This window comes from Ovis aries, chromosome 23 (assembly GCF_016772045.2).
Source record: "Ovis aries strain OAR_USU_Benz2616 breed Rambouillet chromosome 23, ARS-UI_Ramb_v3.0, whole genome shotgun sequence".
Classification (NCBI taxonomy): domain Eukaryota; kingdom Metazoa; phylum Chordata; class Mammalia; order Artiodactyla; family Bovidae; genus Ovis; species Ovis aries.
In genome coordinates, this window is record NC_056076.1 from 43,601,526 (window position 1) to 43,620,802 (window position 19,277).

The 19,277-nt window shown below is 42.2% G+C and overlaps 1 protein-coding gene across 8 annotated transcripts in view; it reads right to left on the minus strand.

Moving 5' to 3' along the window:
• The window catches only part of PTPN2 (protein tyrosine phosphatase non-receptor type 2), a 65,539-nt gene that overhangs the window by 12,992 nt on the left and 33,270 nt on the right, over positions 1–19,277 (minus strand). For all 8 annotated transcript variants that reach the window (XR_001436590.3, XM_060405253.1, XM_015103690.3 and 5 more), the window contains 4 exons: positions 14,333–14,431; positions 10,086–10,223; positions 3,915–4,124; positions 2,554–2,706 (listed from right to left, as the gene is read on the minus strand). Coding sequence is in view for 7 of the 8 variants with exons in the window: in XM_015103690.3 (XP_014959176.1) it covers positions 2,554–2,706; positions 3,915–4,124; positions 10,086–10,223; positions 14,333–14,431 (600 nt within the window). In the remaining variant the exon portion in view is untranslated. The remainder of the gene's footprint in view (positions 1–2,553; positions 2,707–3,914; positions 4,125–10,085; positions 10,224–14,332; positions 14,432–19,277) is intronic.

Genomic DNA, 19,277 nt, shown 5'->3' on the forward strand with positions numbered 1-19,277 from the left:
AACATGCACTATGTGGTCATCACACACAGTTACTAGTTTCAGGTACAGTCATTTTAGGTATAAATACTAACAGCTTTCCTTTGTCCTGGCAGGTTCTAAATCATTTTATAGCCACATATATCAGAAATCTTCACAGGAAAACAAACATGAAACTATAGTCAACAATGGAAACACCACTCTCATCACATAAGCCCAGATTAAGACAGAAGGTGGAGACAGCTGCCTCCTTCAAGAAAAAGAACCAGAGATGAAGCTTACACAGTGCAGGTGCTACTAGACAGAAAGACAGTATCCCACACCCACTGCCAACAGCTCACACTAGAAAAGCTTCCCTCTTTCTTCTTACAAATACTCATTTCCCCAAAAATCAGAGGCAAAGAGGAGGAGGCAGATGCATGGAGAGAAAAAAGAGCCCATAAATTTCCTATCATCCCCTTATGTGTCCTAGGAGATGCTTGCGGGGCACAGGACACTCAGAGCCATGTACTCTGGGGTTTCCACACAACAAAGCAACTCTTGATCTTTGTAACAGGACAGTTTTATGATTTAAGATTTCAGGGAAATCTATTTCTCTGAGATTTCTGTTCTGTTCTAAGCTAAGGTTCTAGGATAGCACTGTCTAGTGAAATGTAATGTAAGCCACATATATATATAACTTAAAAATTATCTAATAGCCATGTTTTAAAAAAAGATGAACTTCAACATGTTTTATTTAACTTAATATATTAAAAATATTGTCATTTGAACACACAATATTTTTTAAATTACTGAGATCTTTTATACTCTTCCTCCCTGTATTTGTACACCTTAAATTTTAAGCGGACTGGCTACATCTCAACACTAAACAGACACATGGCTACAGCATGAGACATCAGGGGTTCCAGAAGGAGAAAACAGTCTGAAAATAATGACATAAAATAAACAAGTCCACACACTGATACGTAAATACTACTGATGCATGGACACACAGCCCTGGAAGCACACACACACGCACGTATTAGTAGTTACATGCTGGGGGGTGAGGGTGAGTTAGCGAGGACTTCCACTTTGTAAATGATGTACTTTCACAGTCTCTTAATTCTCATATATTCAGTAGGTACTAACTGATTGCTGAGACCAGTTCTGTGGAAACTGAGCCCCCTGGAAGGTAATAGGCTCTCTGACACTGAGCACCTGAGAAACAGGGGCATTTCCAATGGGCCCTGTGGAAGGAGGCAAAGGATCTGTGGGTCTAAGCGGGGATGAAGGTGCTGGGTCAGGGACGTGATGGCCACATAGCACAGATAAACTGGGACAGAGGAAACCCCCTCGAGCCACACACCACAGTCACTATGGGAATCACGTCCATAAAACCCATCTTCATAGGGAAAGCAACCCTCAGAGGAGGCACATCCATGATCTAAGTGCAGCGAGGGGCAGTGCCCTGAGGAAGCACCCGTCTGGAGGAGGAGCCAGGAAATGAGCACAGCAGACGGGGTCAGCACACACACTGGCACTGAATCTGGTGGACATGCACGTTAGAGACGCTCCCCATCTTGAATGCTGAGGTGGCGTCTGGGGAGGCACTAATGTCTCATGGGTTTAATCTTCACACACCAAACACTTTACTGATTGAGGGCACTGAGGAACCTCACCTTTCTCTTCATTAAAAATCTTCCTTTGATACTAAAGTAGGGGAAGCTTTTAAATAAAACTTGAAATTTTAATTGATAAATAGACTGTCTTGAATAGTTAATACCAATGATCACAACAAAAACGTTAGCTGATAAATAAAATTGTTCAGGAGTATTTAAATATCTGTGTAATCTATATGACACAGCTACTTATACATCATTCCACAGATGGTGTGATCTGTTACAAAACAGCACTTATTCAGAACCTTGCTCTTTTGGCCATGATCACAGAAACTAGAGAGCAAGTGAGCGGTTTTATGTAGGAGAAACAAAAAGAAAATCTACCTGCTTATGTAAAATTCTATATGATTGGCTCAGACAAGAAATGGGAGTCTACTGTTACTTCTGTTTCTATTTTACATTTTATGTTAGTACATAAACACATGTTTCTGAAAATCAATTTTACTTTTGCAGAACAAAAACACCCTCATGAGAATAAAGCTACCAACTAGAGAAAAACAACACTGTCCTGGTTCATTATATCTGCTGCAAGTACTCAAGCTGCTTACTCACTGTTGTAGCAGATGGGATAATCTATTTACAAACTAAGTATTCTTGTGTAACTCCAGGCCAGGTTTTAATGGGCCAAAAGTACCTAATTTTTCCAGTTATTTCAATGATTAAATGCTCAGACTCTCTTCTACATGAAACTTCTACCTTTTTTAATGAAACCATGTTCCCAGCTGGGTTTCTGAGAGATAAGCAAAATTTTACAAGAGGCTAAGGAGCACACAAAGAGGTGGGCACAGGCTTTTCCATCTCAGAAGCCAGCTAGACCCACCATATTAATGTAAACACACTTCTCGGGAGGAGGGGAAAAGCCCCGTGGCTTACACAGAGCGCAGTTACCCGACGACAATACACTTGACACATGGTTTACCTGTATACTTGAGTCTCCCTTTATAAACTTTGCTCCTTCTATTATAGTCATGTAGGAAAATCTGAGCTGATCTGGAGTCTGAATCAGTCCCATTCGGTATTTTCTCATATTCAATAACAGTTGTTTAATGTTAATATTGTCTCCTTTTTCTATCTGCAAGAGAGGTAAACATTATTCAAGCCTTTTGTTGTTACGAGTCCAGAAAAGAGAAGCAGTCCAAGATAACCACTAAGGGCAAGCCGGCCCAGGCCAGCATTCCCTGTCCATGCAGCACAGGGAAGACCCACGGCTGACTCCTGCCAATAGTCATCTCACTTGTGGTGGCCTAGCGATTGGTGATTGGTCGAAGGAAGGATTTATGCCGAGCGCTGGCTTAACATAAGGATAAATAGAGAGATTAGTGCTCTTCTTTTTTAAGGAGTCAATCTTTTCATTGGGTGCCTTCATATCTGTACACAGCAGCCTCATGTCTGTACACAGCAGTCTGTGGAAGGCAGCACCCAAGGGGGTGGAAGAGAGAGACCCACGGTGACAACACTGCAGATGATACGTCAGGCCGCTGCTGCCGCAGTCAGGCTGAATCCACTGTGCCCCTACCCCACCCCACCCCACCCCAAGTGGAAGAGAGAACAGCTGCTACAGTAACTTTGCGAGGGAACTGGTACACACATGATCCAGTTTTAATATCTACCATCAACAGACCAGATGCTTAAGAGTTCTTAAACACATCAAAGCTCACTTACATGTAACAATCAGCTTTAGATGGAAGCACAGGGTATTAAACACAGGGTATTAAACAGTGACGTCTAACATGCCCTAAAAGGAAGACAGGCACATGCCGGTGCCCCAGTGGGGGCTGGGAGGGCTGGGGCGGCACACGGCCCTCGGGCACCACAGGAACCTCAGGGGGTGATGTCAACACCACACTGACCAAGGGGCTTAGACAGTATGTGTTCCTAATGCACTGATTCACTTAATTCTCACAACAGTCCTGGGAGGGAAATACCACCACTACCCACAGTTTGTAAATAAGGAAACCAAGGCAAGAAGGAATTCAGTATTATCTTCCAACTGATGTCTGAAAAATACAGTGGGTGAGGGAGACAACCTATCATTTAGCTAACACAAAGCTACCAGCATCAGTCTCCTCCCAGAGCTCGAGGATTATCCTGGTCACAGCCCCATCCACTCATCACAAGCAAGAGGCAGCTGAAAGGATGTGAAAGAGAATTTTTGGTTTTTCTAAAAAAAGGCAGATGTTTAAGTTTGAAAAGCACAGTTCTGGGATCCTGGTATCTGAACTTAACTTCTGCCAGTGGAAACAACAAAAAGGTATGGGAGCCTGAAATGAGGCCACTTACCAGAACAAGGCAGCTGTCCACCAGAGAAAAGGTGCCCGACCGCCCGATGCCGGCACTGCAGTGGATCACCGCAGGCCCGTGCTCAGGGTTCAAGGAGCCAGATTCCCGCACTTTGAATAAGAAATTGAGAAACGAAGCTGGTGATTCAGGGACTCCAAAATCTGGCCAGGTAGTATAATGAAAGTGAGATATTGTTCTGGTCTCACCAGTCTAAAAAGTGAAAATTAAGGGGGAAAGGTTAGTTCTAAGTTTTTTCTTTTAAAAATATACTGCAATAAGATGTGTTTTGTGTAATGCACCATGACTTTTCATTTGGTTGTTGATAATCACACATACAAGTTTGGGAAGATTTTCTTTAGGAGAATTTGGAATATATTAATAGCTAACACTTTTGTTAACAATTACTATTTTCTAGGTACATTGTAAGCTTTTTATGTATTAACCCATATAACAATCCCATTAAAATCCATTTTCCAGGTGAGAAAACTGAGGCAAGGGTTAAGTAATGCACCCAAGGTCACACGTAAGAAGATGGCAGAGTAGGACTGGAGCAGCACCTGGGTCTCCTTCACTGACCTGCACCACACATGCTGCCAGATCCTCTTAAATCACACATCATGATGAGTGAATTCTCATCATGAAATTTTATAAATTTCTACCAGTATAATTTCACATCTTTACTGATTTCCTGTTTAAGAATTTCAAAATTTTGGGCCTTCCCCAGCGGCTCAGTGGTGAAGAATCTGCCTAACAATGCAGGAGACATGGTACTGATCCCTGGTCTGGGAAGATCCCACATACCACTGGACAGCGAAGCCCAGGAGCCACAACTACTGAGCCCAGGTGCCCTAGAGCCTGTGCTCCACAAGCAAAGCCACTGAAATGAGAAGCCCACATACCACAACTAGAGAGTAGGCCCTGCTCGCCGCAGCTAGAGAAAAGCCCACATAGCAACGAAGATCCAGTGTACCCAAAAGCAAATAAATAAATTATTTTTTTTAATTTAAAGTTATTTAAAAAAAACAATTTCCAAATTTTTAAAGATACAATCGTCCCCGTTATAAGTTATCTTTCTGATTCAGCTACACAGGCACAGAGGAACAACTCAAGAATTAAAGACACAATCTTTCCATTTTTAACTGAAACTTCTCTCTTAATTGCTGTTTTCCGCATGGTAATAATTCCCAATCCTAGAACTGTTGACATGCCTTGGCTGATGTGCTGATAACTTGGTTTACCAACGTGCTAAATGCGTCCTGTCTCATACAGCCTGCCTGGCTAGCTACTCAGCACCGCTTCCTGGATATTCCCAACAATCTTTATTTCTGCCTAACTCATTATTGAAAACATCCCTCAGCGTTGCCAGCGGCCCCCCATCCCCAGGAGCACTGCTCTGCCACCTACTCCTCATTCAGAGGGAGCAGGGACCCACTAACACGTCTCTGCACAATTTTCAACCCAGGCACGTGGTTAATGTACATCTTCCTATAAACAGGCCTGATGGGCCAGGCCTGAGGTTTCAGGAGATGTTTAACCCTCCGCTGCAGTCCTCAGCCACCATGCTGTGCTGACCACGCACAGCTGGCCAGACTTGGTCCCCTAGGGCCTGAGCCAGGTCAAGGTGGACCTGCTAGAGCTCCAGGCCGGGCAGGGGTGGTGCCAGGACACTGCTCCCACGGGTGTGGCCTATATGGTGCAGTTCAACTCTGCATCACACCCTGGCCCCAACCTAAGGTCACCCCACAATCCTGGGCGACCACTTGCTTTTTCTTTGCTTGAATGATGCTGGCTCAAGATCAATGGCCTCTTTCTTTCTTCCAAATTCAGGTCACAGTGTCTGGGACTCTCAAAGCCAGTTCCCAGAAATGCTCGCCACTGTTTGTATACTACAGTCTTCTGCACTAATAGATTTCTGAAAATCCATCTTTTTCTTCCCCAACAGGAACGGACTAAAGAACTTCTTATAGGTAATTTTTTAAAAAATTAATTAACCCCTCCTGAAACAAGACACGAAAAACACAGCTCACAAAATCACATTAATACCCAAAGGGCCATGTGAAGTAATAGGAGCCAAATGTTTACTGTTGTGGTATAAAAATGTTTATGTGCACAACTGGAGGCCCTTTCCCTCATTTCATATTGGAAAAGTAATGAGAAGGGGGAAGGGTTCCAGAGTGGGGAGAGCTCAAATGAAATTCATCTCTACACATGGACCCCACAACTTCCAATAGAGTCCTGTTCTTCACACTGCGAACCCACGACTTCCAACAGAGTCCCCAGTTCTCTACAGGCGGACTCCGCAATTTCTGACAGAATCCCAGTTCTCTACACATGGACCCCACAATTTCCAACAGAGTCCTAGATTTCTACACTCGGATCCCACAACTTCTGACAAAGTCCTCGTCTCATACCAGTGGACTCGCCCCTTCCTCCTCCGTGGTCACCATGCCCTTGGTCCTCCTTCTGTGATGCCCAGTCCAGGCTTCCATGCCTTCTCACTGCCGCCCCTCACACCAGACTCCAGCTGGTCTGCACACACCTGCCAGTCCACACATCCCCGAACCATTTTCTTCAGAAAACACTGCATCGTGCACACCACCCCTGCACAAAGACGTTAGCACGTACTGTTCTTAGGGCAAAATCTCATTTACATTTTTTTTTTAAGAATTCTAACTCTAGTCTTTGAATAAGATGACAAGCTCAGAGTCCATGAAGGCCAGGAAGCTGGTCTATGAGCTGAGTAGGGACAGACAACAGGAGCTATGAGCGTGGGGGTGAATTGTGTGTGCCATACAGAGCCATTCAAATTCAGGTTAACTATTACTATTATCAGTTTGAAGAGGACTATAAATCTTCTAACTATTATTAAAAAAAATCTACAAAGCTCTGTGGCCCAGACCCAACTTTAGGCACAGGCGGAAGGTAGCAAGATTGTGTTTCTAAGACTTTCATACGCCCAGTTTCATCATCTGCTAATGGGGTTTGAGAAAGCACTTACTTCACAGGCTCCAGTGAGGAGTAAACAGGCAACCCCCACACCGGTGAAGCCTGAAGAGACACAGGGACACGAGCTGGCGGCCTTAATCACAGCCCTAACACTTTCAATCAACTATGACCTCTCCACGATTCCAGTCTCCTCATCTGTGTTTCTGCTCCACCTGGAGAGCAGTAAGGTGTTGACCCTGTCCCCCTGGAGGTCACTGTCCTAGTCCAGTCTTTAACCAGCTCCTGCAGGGCCACTGCAATGGCCAAGCTAAATACATGGTCACCAAAAGTCACTCTGGGAGTTGACCAGAAGCCCAGGTGGTGAAGAGAAGAGAACGGTATGCCAGGGGCATTAGGGCCCAGTTCTAAGCAGAGGGAAGGGTGTGCCTGAGACAGGCATGGACAGGAGAATTGGTGGGTAGATAAGTGGCAAGGGCAGGTGGGCTGGGGCCGTGGAAAGGCTTCCAGAGCCTTGGGGAAGGACTCCGCATTTCAGAAGAAGTTCTCAGGGTGGTGAACAGGGGACTCAGTGTACCCACTGTAAGGACCTCAACACATTAAGTGACCGAAGCAAGAAACGGGCACAAGCTGGATGGAAGGTGCACAGGACAGACAGGAGCCTGGGGGGGCAAAGCTGGGGCAGAAGAAACAGAACTCAGCACAACACTGTCTTCCAGGAACTCAATCACCTAAACCTGACCGAAGACACATGGAAAACACCAAAGCGCAAGTAAACAGAAAAGCCCGAAAGGCAAGTTCTCCATGTGACCTTGGATTTTAAAAGCCCCTCAAAACTACCTCCACAGCTTAAGCCATTCAAAAGTAAAATGGACTTGGGGGCAAAAGTTCAGACTGAGCTCTCATCATGATGCTGAAAAGACTGCTGGTGCTCCACTGCTCCGTCAGACATGTCAGATGCAAGGTCCCCTCAGAGTAGGCCTGACAGGGCAACTCTGCCCAGGTCGGTCAGGAGACTCCTCTAGAAGCAACCTGGTGCTCTGACCTCAGGAACAAGAGAGGCAGCCCTACTTTATCAGCACCTTCTCCCTCAGCTCACCTGTCTCCACTGCCCTGGCTCCTGCAGGCCCTCCCAACTCACTCCATTCCCATAGGAGCCCTGACCCGGGGGAGCCCAGAACCTCAGGCACCATCAGAGCACTAACTCATGCAGTCACGGTGACAACCCCATGAGGGAAGCATGCCATCACCCTCGTTTCGCAGATGAGTGAACGTAGGCACAGAGATCAAGTACAGGACTGGTCACACGGCCAGGAGCAGCAGCCAGGATTCAGGCCACTTGGCTCCTGGGTCTGAATGTGACTAATGCAATCCTGTCTCACCCACTAAAATGCTACCTTATCCTTCCAACACTGCTCACTCTCACTACAGACTGTGAAGTAGAACATCAACTGCTGCTGTTCAATTACAGTGGACTCTGAACACAGGCCAGTAAGAAACCACACACTGCCAGAAACTGAATCGCAGGGGCTGGCCCACTCCCAGGGTGGCCTCCGCTTCAGGAACTTTAGAACCAAGGCTCTTTCCACAACAATTAGACTTGGTCCCATGTCATTAGAAGTTAGGAGGTCTGGAATTTGGCTAAGTAATCTATTTATGGGAAAAATCCATTAACCTAATAGATTTTTAGGTTATTTTCTTTTAGTAAGAAAAACAGGATTAGGAGTTTATCTACATTGTAGGAAGACCATGGGTCAAACTATATACATGTGAAAATACTTCACAAGCTGATAAACAAAATACAAAAGTATTTTATTATTTCAGGTGTAATCAATTCTCAATCAGGACACAGAAAAATACCTATGCCAATCTCCTGCTAAATCAATTTTAATGCCACAGCAGATGCAGTACCTAGGATACATAAATACTAAGAGAAGATGATTCCCAGAACCATGAGAAGTTTATGGAAATGAAGTTCTGTTTCTGGGAATAAGGGCTGGACAACCAGTACCAAGTAGCAGTTGATGTATTTCAGTGCAGCTTAAGATACACGCAAATGAAATCACTGGTGCAAAACACACACAGTGAGGAGATTTCATAAAGAAGGCCCCTCCCTGAATGACCTCAGAGCTGAGTTATGTTCTCACACAGGCTGGACCCAGTCAGACACACACAGTACACACCTACACTTATGTCACAAAGGACAGGTGTTTTAGGAGATAACCACAAAAGATAACTCAGCATATCTAAAAAGTGTATATACCTCCCTTCTCCACAAATTTTTTTTTCTTTTGGATTAATGATCACACATTAATACTCAATTCACTTAATACTTAACTAAAATAGTATCTCGCTTTAGAGACCAGATACATCCCTGAAGCCATTTCTGGGCAAACATTTTCATATTTTCTAGTTTTTCTAGTTTCTGAATGCATCTCAGAATCACTCTTAGTTCATATTTTTTTGTTATTCTAAATACAAACCAAAGAAAGCAAAGAGGTGAATGGGAAGAGGGGGGACTATCTTGATGCTTAGACAACAACAGTAGGCTCACAACCAACTGCGTGCCTGTTTCTCACCCAGGCACCAAGGAACGAGTCTTACATTTTTGGAAAAAATCCAAATAAATATTGATGAGGTCATATGGTAAATTTATTTCACCATTTTGACCAGCTCAATAAAGGCACATTTCCATGTGACAAACCCTCGAATTAGCAACTCTCTCCAAGCATCAAGAACAAGAGCTAGCATTTCCCAGGCATGCTCTCTGTACCAGCACCTTTGCACATACCTCCTCATGTGATACCCATGTCTTCACTCAACGTCACTCAACGTCACTCAAATGCAAACAGAGAGGCACCACAGCCTCCCCCTAAAGATAAGGAGGCCTGGGCAGGGATCACTGAGCAGCAGCACTGGATGTAAACCCAGGCTGCCCAATTCTAAAGCCCTCTCCCTCAATCTTCAACCAATTATAATACTGATCAGTTGCTCAGAATCCTCAGGTATCAACCTGAACTTCACAATTCTTAGTTTCCAGCATTTCTTAAGAATTCTCAGAGAGCCACCACATATGGGAACAAAATCTATGAGGACATGGTTATGGCGGTGAACCATTACAGGCATTGCTACAATGAATGGGCTGCCCTAAACTTCAAATCTAAGAACAAAGAATAATCCTTAAAGTCACCACATGAAGCCCCATAGTCTGGGCACAAGCAGTCTTACCCTGGTGTTTCCTAACTGCAACAAATGGACCGTGTAATAGGACTTCACGTCCTCTGACAGGAACTTCACACTGAAGCCAGTTTCCTTAAACAGCATCTCCCGGTCATCTTTTGTAGGCCAGTACTGTGCACATTTAACCTAAAGTTAAGGACATAGACATAATGAAACCACAAAAAGCTGGAAAGGAAAACAAACCACACACAAGCTATATATTTTTCAAGTACCCAAATTTAGAGACAGTCACACTATATTTGATGTTTAATGTATTTTAATAAGATTGACATCTTATAAACACAGTTTGTAAAATGTTCTTATAACTTACACACTTAACAGATATCATGTTCATAAAATGAAAATCAAGTTGTCATTTCTAAAGCAGGATAACCTGTATTTCAACATCATACTGGTATTTACTCAATGTTTCTATAAATATAAAACTCTTGCAAGAATTGTATCTTTAAACAGTACCGAAAGGCTTTATTTTATAAGTACTTTTCATAAGCTATAACAAACCTAGACAGCATATTAAAAAGCAGAGATATCACTTCACCAACTAAGGTCCATCAAGTCAAAGCTATGGCTTTTCCGGTAGTCATGTTTGGATGTTGAGTCGGACCATAAAAAAGGCTGAACACCAAAGAATTGATGCTTTCAAACTGTGGTACTGGAGAAGACTTTTGAAAGTCCCTTGGACAGCAACGAGATGAAACCAAGTCAATTCTAAAGGAAATCAACCCTGGACAGTTCTTCACTGGAAGAACTGTCGCTAAAGCTGAAGCTCCAATACTTTGGCTACCTGATGCAATGAATCGACTTACTAGAAAAGACCCTGATGCTGGGAAAGACTGAGGGCAGGAGGAGAAGTGGGTGATAGAGGATGAGATGATTGGATGTCATCACTGACTCAAAAGGTGTAAATGTGAGCAAACTCTGGGAAGTGAAGGACCAAAAAGCCTAGTGTGCTGCAGTCTATGAGGTAGCAAAGAATTGGACGTGACTTAGCAACTGAACACAACATTTTCCATAAATACCTGCCAATCTGCTACTAAATACTATATATCTAGAGATAACATTGCATACTTACATACTAAAAGTCAAGGGAAAGAATCAGAAGATAAGCCCCCTTTACCTAGAACTGTTACGTTTTGGCAGAACTACTGATGTGGAATTAACATTTTGTGACAATAAAAGCATCTCCCCAAAAGCCAAACTGTGAGGCCAGCAGGCTGTGGTGAGGTGAGCTAGAGCCATTCACTGGGAAAAACACTAGGAAAACATCCCTATAAAATATGGTCATTTCTCCTTTTAGATATCACAAACAGCTACAAATAACAATTAATAGAAATACTTCCAAAACAAATTAATGCTATGAGCTAATACTTCAAAAGCTGCTAAAAGACATTAAAAAAACAAAATGACATAAGAAGTGAAAGAGCATAAATTATAACAACTCATAAATGACGTGCCAGAAGAGAAAAAAAGAATCAAAAGTAACAGAACACATCATTTCATAAACAAAGACTAATTGATTAAAGGGAACAGGGCTGTGAATAAACACGACAGATGATGCCTTAAGAGAAAAAAGACATTTTTAAAATAAAAAAGAAATAAAGAGAGACCAGTAGGCAATGAAAATCTAACACATATGTGTAACAGAAGGCCCCAGGAGAAGAACAGTAAGGCAAGCAAGGGAACAGAATAGATGTCAACAAGTATAATTCAATAAAAATTTTTCTTTAAAAGAAAGAAAAAAAATGCCTGAAATCACATAATGAAATAGCACACTCTGTCCCTGGACAAACTGACCCAGAATGACCAGCACAGACACATTTCAGTACAATCAATGGGATCTGAAGAAAAAGAAATCCTTTGGGTAAAAGAATAAGTAACTAATAAAGGAAACAGAGTGAGATGTGCCATTGTGACAGGAACATGCCAGAAGGAAATGGGTAACACCGTCAAGTTGCTCAAAAAGCAAATGTGAGCCAGAGATTTACATTCTGCCAAACAGACTCTTCAGCATCAAGCCAGCAGAGGTATTGTCATCAACACACAAGAAACTGGGACCAGGGCACCCATCCTCAGGATCCTCTGTGTGAGCTACACACAGAGCAACCAGAGAGACTCAGCGACAGATGCTTATCTACACAAAAGGGACTTAAGAGACTAAAACATGCGGCAAACGCTGATGATGGAGGTAAAGCACAACTTGAGAAAAAGAGGATTAGAGAAAACATTTTAAACTGTTTTCAGTAGTTATTGTAGTGATGGACTTGATTTTGTTATTACAAGTACTTTCTGTGTGCAATATGGGACAGAGTAAATGAGTAGAAGACATTCAACATCACTAGTATCTCTGAGAACCAGAATTCATGGTGAATCAACCCTACAGTCCTAAATTTTAATATCAGTATTAAATATCAGAATATCAGTACCAAAGGAAAAAAAAAGAGGAAGAAGCATCAGTATCAGTACGAACACTAGTGTTATCTTAACATACAAACATAATTTTCCTTAACTCTGTTCACTGAAAAGACCAACCCATAAGAACAAAGATTACTATTTTTGCTGTGATCTTGAAATACCGCTGCTCACCAAAAGAAACCAAGGCTTCTTAAAGAAACAGCTGATTCGCATAGGAAAGCACAAGATAAGCCTGCAACAGGGAGTCCTTCCAGACATCAAAGGAGCTAGCAAGACTCCTCGGTTTTTGTTAAAAGAATTCAGGGCCCAACCCAAAAAGCTTACTCTGGCCTATGAAGGGACAATTTGACTACAAGTAAGAATAACAACGGGCTTCCAAGGTGGCTCAGTGGTAAAGAATCCATCTGCCAAGCAGGAGGCACCAATTCGATCCCTGCATTGATTCCTCAAGATCCCCTGAGGAAGGCATGGCAACTCAGTCCAGTATTCTTGCCTGGGAAATCCCATGGACAGAGGAGCTTGGCAAGCTACAGTACATGGGGTCACAAAAGAGTTGGAAACAACTTTAGCGACTAAACAACAAGGATAATAACTGCCATGGAGTGAACTCAATCAAGGTGTTTAACAAACTCATGACTTCACAGCATTGATCCTCTCCCGCCCCCACACCAAGAAAACCTAAGTGGTGACATATTGAGGATACGTGGGAATCAACTTCTTCTGAAAACTGCTTTTCCTACATCAAGGTGGTAGGTAACTAGAGTGGGAGCCTTTTTTTTTCAATAGAAGAATTTCAACCAAAAGTCAAGAAGAAACAATAAAGCTGGAATATCATTATAATACTAAACACTGACCAGCAGCAGCTACTGACATCATTATGCTGACAAACAGGATATCACCACACACGAGGTGACCTCAACAATCAAACCTGACTTTTGTTGAACATCTGGATGAAGGTGATTTCTGATTGCTGGTGGCAATCTTCTCTATTACAATACTTATTCTGCAGAATGAGAGATGAAACCCATAATCCTCCAGCTGGCAACGATGCTCAAATGTCCCAACAACAGCACCGCATAACTTGGGTCTGTGGGTCACCGTGGAAGCATGAAAACCACTGCAGGGGTTATGCTGACACTGCGGGACACCATGGTGCAGCAACAACACTGCAGACTGAGACAGACGAGACGCACCGCCACTAGCACTGAAAACCGGCAGCTGCGAACTCGGAAAAGCAAGAATTCGGGATCTGAAGGAGCAGAATAGCCTAGACCTCAGGCCTGGAAGAGACCTGACAGGTAACACTTTCTAATGTTCATGTTTGACAGAAGGACCCTCAAGCCACAGAAGCTGAAGACTTAACCACCATCACACCACTAATTAGCACTGGATTTTAAACTGCACCTCAAATGTGAATAAATCTATACATATCAATACTCACTACCTCCTGACATAAGAGCCCATGGTAGTTTATAAAGGTTTTAGAAACCTGTCACTTCAATCCTTCATAAAATTTCCAGGATTCTGTTAATAATAAAGATTCTGAAAAAGCCTATGAATCCCAAATATCTAAGTACCACAACTGGCCAGTACTCACTCCATTATACTTATGTTTGGAGGGCAGTGGTCCACAGTTGTTATTTAAATATTTAAGGTAATAAAGGAAAATGATAGATTAGTTCCAGTTAGAATCACCCTGACTCTAGGTTTTAGTAATTAAAGGCCAAAACTAATGTATGACTATCCCAAAAGAAATAAGAAAATATTTATAAGTTAACAATCACAGACTGTACAGTAAGTTATAAATACCAAGTATTACTCACCGATTCTTTCTCCACAATTCGGTTTAGCATGACAACTGCTTTGGTCTTTTGCTGCCAAACCATGAGCCAGAAATGACAACCTGTATTAGGAAGCGGACCCTGTAAGACAGAGAAGAAACAGCAGGTGAGAGGAGAGGGGGACTGACGCTCCAAGGACATGCCTTCCAGGAAGCTTCACATCTGAGAACAGGGGATCGGGTCATAGAATGTCAATCCAGACTCTAAATCCCCCTGAACTAAAAACAGGTCTCTATTAGTTGGATTACTGATTATCAACGATCAAAACTGACTTTTATTTACTTAGGCAGAAAAGAAAAATTTCCAGGCTGTCAGGTAGCTCTCTGAATTGAGGGATGAAGAAGCAGGCTTGGGCAGGAAAAAAGGCCAAGACAAGATTTTGTCCCAAGGGGTATGGGCTTGGGGCAGCACTCCTGACCAGTCACCACTGTCACCCTTTGAGGGCACTGCCATCCTCAGGTGGTTGCAGTGCGTGCAGGTTAACAGGTTTGACTGTACCTTGAGTAACTCAACAAGCAGTTACCTGTGGGTTGCCGGGGGCTGGGTCTGCCTAGAGCTTCAGCTCCACACAGGAGACAAGGCCATTCGAGTGGCGCTGCACTAAAAGCAGCTTCAGGGCCATCGTATCCCAGCTCTGTAGTGGATGTTCTGGAAATATTACTCCATGCTCTCAGTTATACCAATGCTAGAAGGGACCAAGAACCCTGAAAAGCTGCACCTTCAGGTTTGAGGAGCCATTCCCCTTACTGAGTGCATATTATTCAAAGTTTGAGCTACTTCCAAAACCACACAGTGCAAAGATAAAAACAGCCATGAGAAGAGCCCCAGTAAAATGAATGCCTTCTCTTTCATCTAAAAAAATGGATGGATCAGGTCTCCAATGAAGTCACTGCTTAGTGTGTACACACACACACACATTCTAGAGTGGTTCTAAAAGGGAAAGAGGGGTTCTCAGCTCTTTCACTTACCAGCAATACAACCTATTATCTTCTACAAAATGGAGCTCTGTACCAAGGGATCAGCAGGTATACATTTTTAATTTTCATAAAACTCAGAGGAAAAGGATGACAAAAATTATAAGCAACAAAGGACAAGCGGAATAACTGCAGTTTCAATAAACATTTAGTGTCTCTGGTTTTTGCTGTCCTTTGAAATATTTTCTGTGCATACTCTCTGTCCCAAAATACTAGGGACAAAGGCAAAAGCAGTCCCAGCTGTCACAGAGCTTACGTCCGAGGTGAGGAACAGAAACACACCCAGCCCCACCTGAGCGAGGGCTGAGCCTGGGTATGCAGGAGCAGGAAGGGTACCAGGGCAGGGCCTTAAAAACGAGGAGGTGCTGACACAGCAAGGGGAGAGGGGAGGGATCAGGTCCATTCCCAGTGTCAGGGCACTTCTGGGAAAGAAGGTGACACAGAGAACCCACAGGAAACTACACCTGCCAAGTGAGAGGTACTCGACCCCAGGAAACAGTCAACGATCTCTTCTTTACAGAATGAAGGAATATGACCAGATTGGTATATCACAAAAATTCCTCTAGAGGAATTGTTAAAGATGGACTAGAAATGAGGGACTGGTGGCGGAGAAATAAGTTGAAAAGCTACTATGTTGGTGTAGATGAAAGAGAGCTCCAGAGAAGGGCAGGGCAGCAGAAAACAGGAGAGAATTTGACAGATGAGGACAGCTTTAACCCAGATGACAAAAACAGGACGGGGGCTAGCTTAGTGTAAAAGAAAGGAAAAGGAAAAAAGAGTTTGACACAGAAAAGGAAGAATTTGTGACATCAAGTGGTCCTGTGGGTGGATGCTGGAAGCTCTGGGGCAGGGGGTAGGGAGGACTCAGGAAATAATACAAAGCTGAAGACAGTGAGTCCACTAGAATGAGGGCAGAGGGCCTGGGTCAGGACACAAAGGAAAGCCCAAATGGACAGGAGATTTAAACTAGGGTATTAGTTGGGTATTTTCTTTTTCATGAAGAAATTTACAATGTTTTATAAAAGGATTATTACTATCATTGAAAGAAAGTGAAGTCGCTCAGTCATCTCCAACTCTTTGTGACCCTGTGGACTGCAGCCCACCAGGCTCCTCTGTCCATGGGATTCTCTAGTAATTACTATCATTACTACTATAATAAAAAGCAGTAACAATGCCACAATGAACACTCCGTGGAATACTCATCATATTACCTGGCACTACATGAGTTTTTATTAGCACTATTCTATAGATCACAGAGATACATATTGATTACGTATACACTTGACTCCTGAACAACAGAGGTTTGAAATACAGGGGTCCAGATACAGATAGATTTTTCAATAAGTACACAGTCAGCTCTTTTAGGCATGGTTATGCATCCTTAGGATCAACAACCTCAGATGGCAAACTTAATACATGATTGTGACTCAATGAATCTGTGTATGTGGGGCCAGGACAGAAGGGACAACGATAGGACATGAGCACCCAGGGGCTTTGGCATTGCAGAGGGTCTTGGAAGCAAACCCCACGGTGCTACAGGATGATGCTACACCTCAGGGAACTGAGGAATGAATCCAGGGGCATATCACAATTTCAGGGCAGCAGATCTGAATAATTAAAACCAGAGCCATGCAGCAGCCTACGGAGACCGTGTGGCCTCACCCTACTTATTGTATGACCTTGGTAAAGTTATTTGATGTTCCTTTGTCTCTTTAGATGACTCCTCATGTTAACATAAGGATAAGAGCATTTATCACAAAGGGTTATCCTGAGGCTTAAGTTATATAAAATATAGAAAAATGTTAAAAATTGCAAGCTGTTACTATTTACAACAGTCAAGACATGGAAGCCATCTAAGTGTCCATCCACAGAGGAATGATTAAAGAAGATGTGTGGTACACATATGTAAAGATCTGTGGTACATATATACAACGGAATATTGGTCAGCCATAAACAAATGAAATAATGCCATTTGCAGCAATGTGGATACACCTAGAGATTATCAGTCTAAGTAATTCAAAGACAAATATATGATATCACTTATATGTGGATTCTAGACTATGATACAAAAGAATTTATTTACAAAACAGAAACAGACTCACAGACATAGAAGGTAAGCATACTTTTGGTTACCAAAGGGGAAATGGGAGGAGGGATAAATTAGGAGTTTGGGATTAACAGATACACACTACCACATATAAAGTAAACAACAAGAATTTACTGTGTAGCTCAGGGAACTATATTCAACATCTTATAATAACCTACCATGGAAAAGAATTTGAAAAAGAATATATAGAGACGTATACGTGTATACATGTATATAACTGAATCACTTTGCTTCACATTAGTATCTCACACAGTATGGTAAGTCAACTATAATTCAGTAAAAAATAAATAAAAGATTGCTAGCTGCTGTTAATTTTACTTCCCTCTAGGATGTGAAGTTCATACTAGCAGTTTTATGAATGGCTGTTTCATTCACACAATGTTGCCACAAAGCAGGCATTCAAAGCTTTGCTGGATGAACGAACAGGATTCAAGCAGACACCGTGAGTCCAGAGTCCAGCCTCTTTCTTAAGAAACAAACGTTCAAAATATGGTTCCAGAGAGCTGAACTGGTGAGTGCAGACTAGGTGGGGGTGAAAGCTGAATCAGAATCTTGGGAAACAATTATATTTTTAGAAACTAAGATGACAAAGAGGAAAGGATAAACAAGAATGAAAGAAAGAGAATAAGAAAGGGTGTGATAAGGAATCTAGGGTAATTATTCTATTTTTAACATGGTTTTTAAAAACAGTAAAAATTTTCAACTCTAAAAATGACTATTAAAAACATCATGAATACACGTAAGAAAAACTTCAAATATAACAGAAAATAGCAAAGTGAATTCTGTATTTTTTCCTAATTCACAGAAACAATCGGTACTAATAGCATGTGTATAATTTATTTAGCCAGCTCCTTACAGACTGTTTCTGTCCTACTATTTTTGGTCCTGTGCTATTAAGTTATAACAAATACTCTCACATTTACCTTCATGTCTTTATATATTAGACCTCTGAGTACTATAAACTTTTAAATCTGTGGTTCTGACAAGTGAGAAGTGGTAACTGATTGCTGGTTTAAATTTAGAAAAATTGAGCATCTTTTCTATATATATTGTCTACCTTTACTTCCCTGCTGTGAACTGTGAATTTATGTTCCTTCCCAGTTTTTTTCAGATTTTCTTTTTGTTTTTGACTTATAGGAGCTGCTTTATGCTAAGTAATAAAGCGTAATTAATTTTTGTTTCCTGTAAATTGATAACAGCCTAAGAGTTGATAGTTACATTCATCTGAATATCTTACCTTTTCAACAGTTTTCACTTTCAGTAACAGGTTATTCTGATCTGAAATGGGTTCTTTAAAAATCTCAAACATTATAAGTGTACAGTTTATCTTTTTTTCAATTTAATTATAGTTGATTTACAATACTGCGTTAGTTACAGGTATACAACAAAGTGATTCAGTTACATACATATTTTTTTTTCAGATTATTTTCCATTGCAGGTTATAACAAGATACTTAATAATACAGTTTATCTTTGGAATAATTAAAAATCACTAGGGAAATGGCAGCACTGTTAATTAAATCTGTTTTCTGATAAACAAAGGGTAGCTGGTGTGGATAAACCCAAATCATTTCTGCTATCTCAGAGTGAAAGAACGGTGCCAATGGAGCACGGGTGTGGCCGGTGTGTTGAGAAGGGAGGAGGCTCAAGGGGTCAGTGGGCTCTCAGGCCACCCCATCAGTGGTCCAGGCACCTGGCTCACACCCTCACCTAACACCCAAGACTTGTCCATACTGAAAACACACGCCAGGCCAGGGCAGAGAAGAGTTTTCGCAGGGCCTCTGGTTCTGATTCAAGTGAAGAGAAACAGAAGGAACAAAGTATCCACCAACCGAGACTTTGTACCA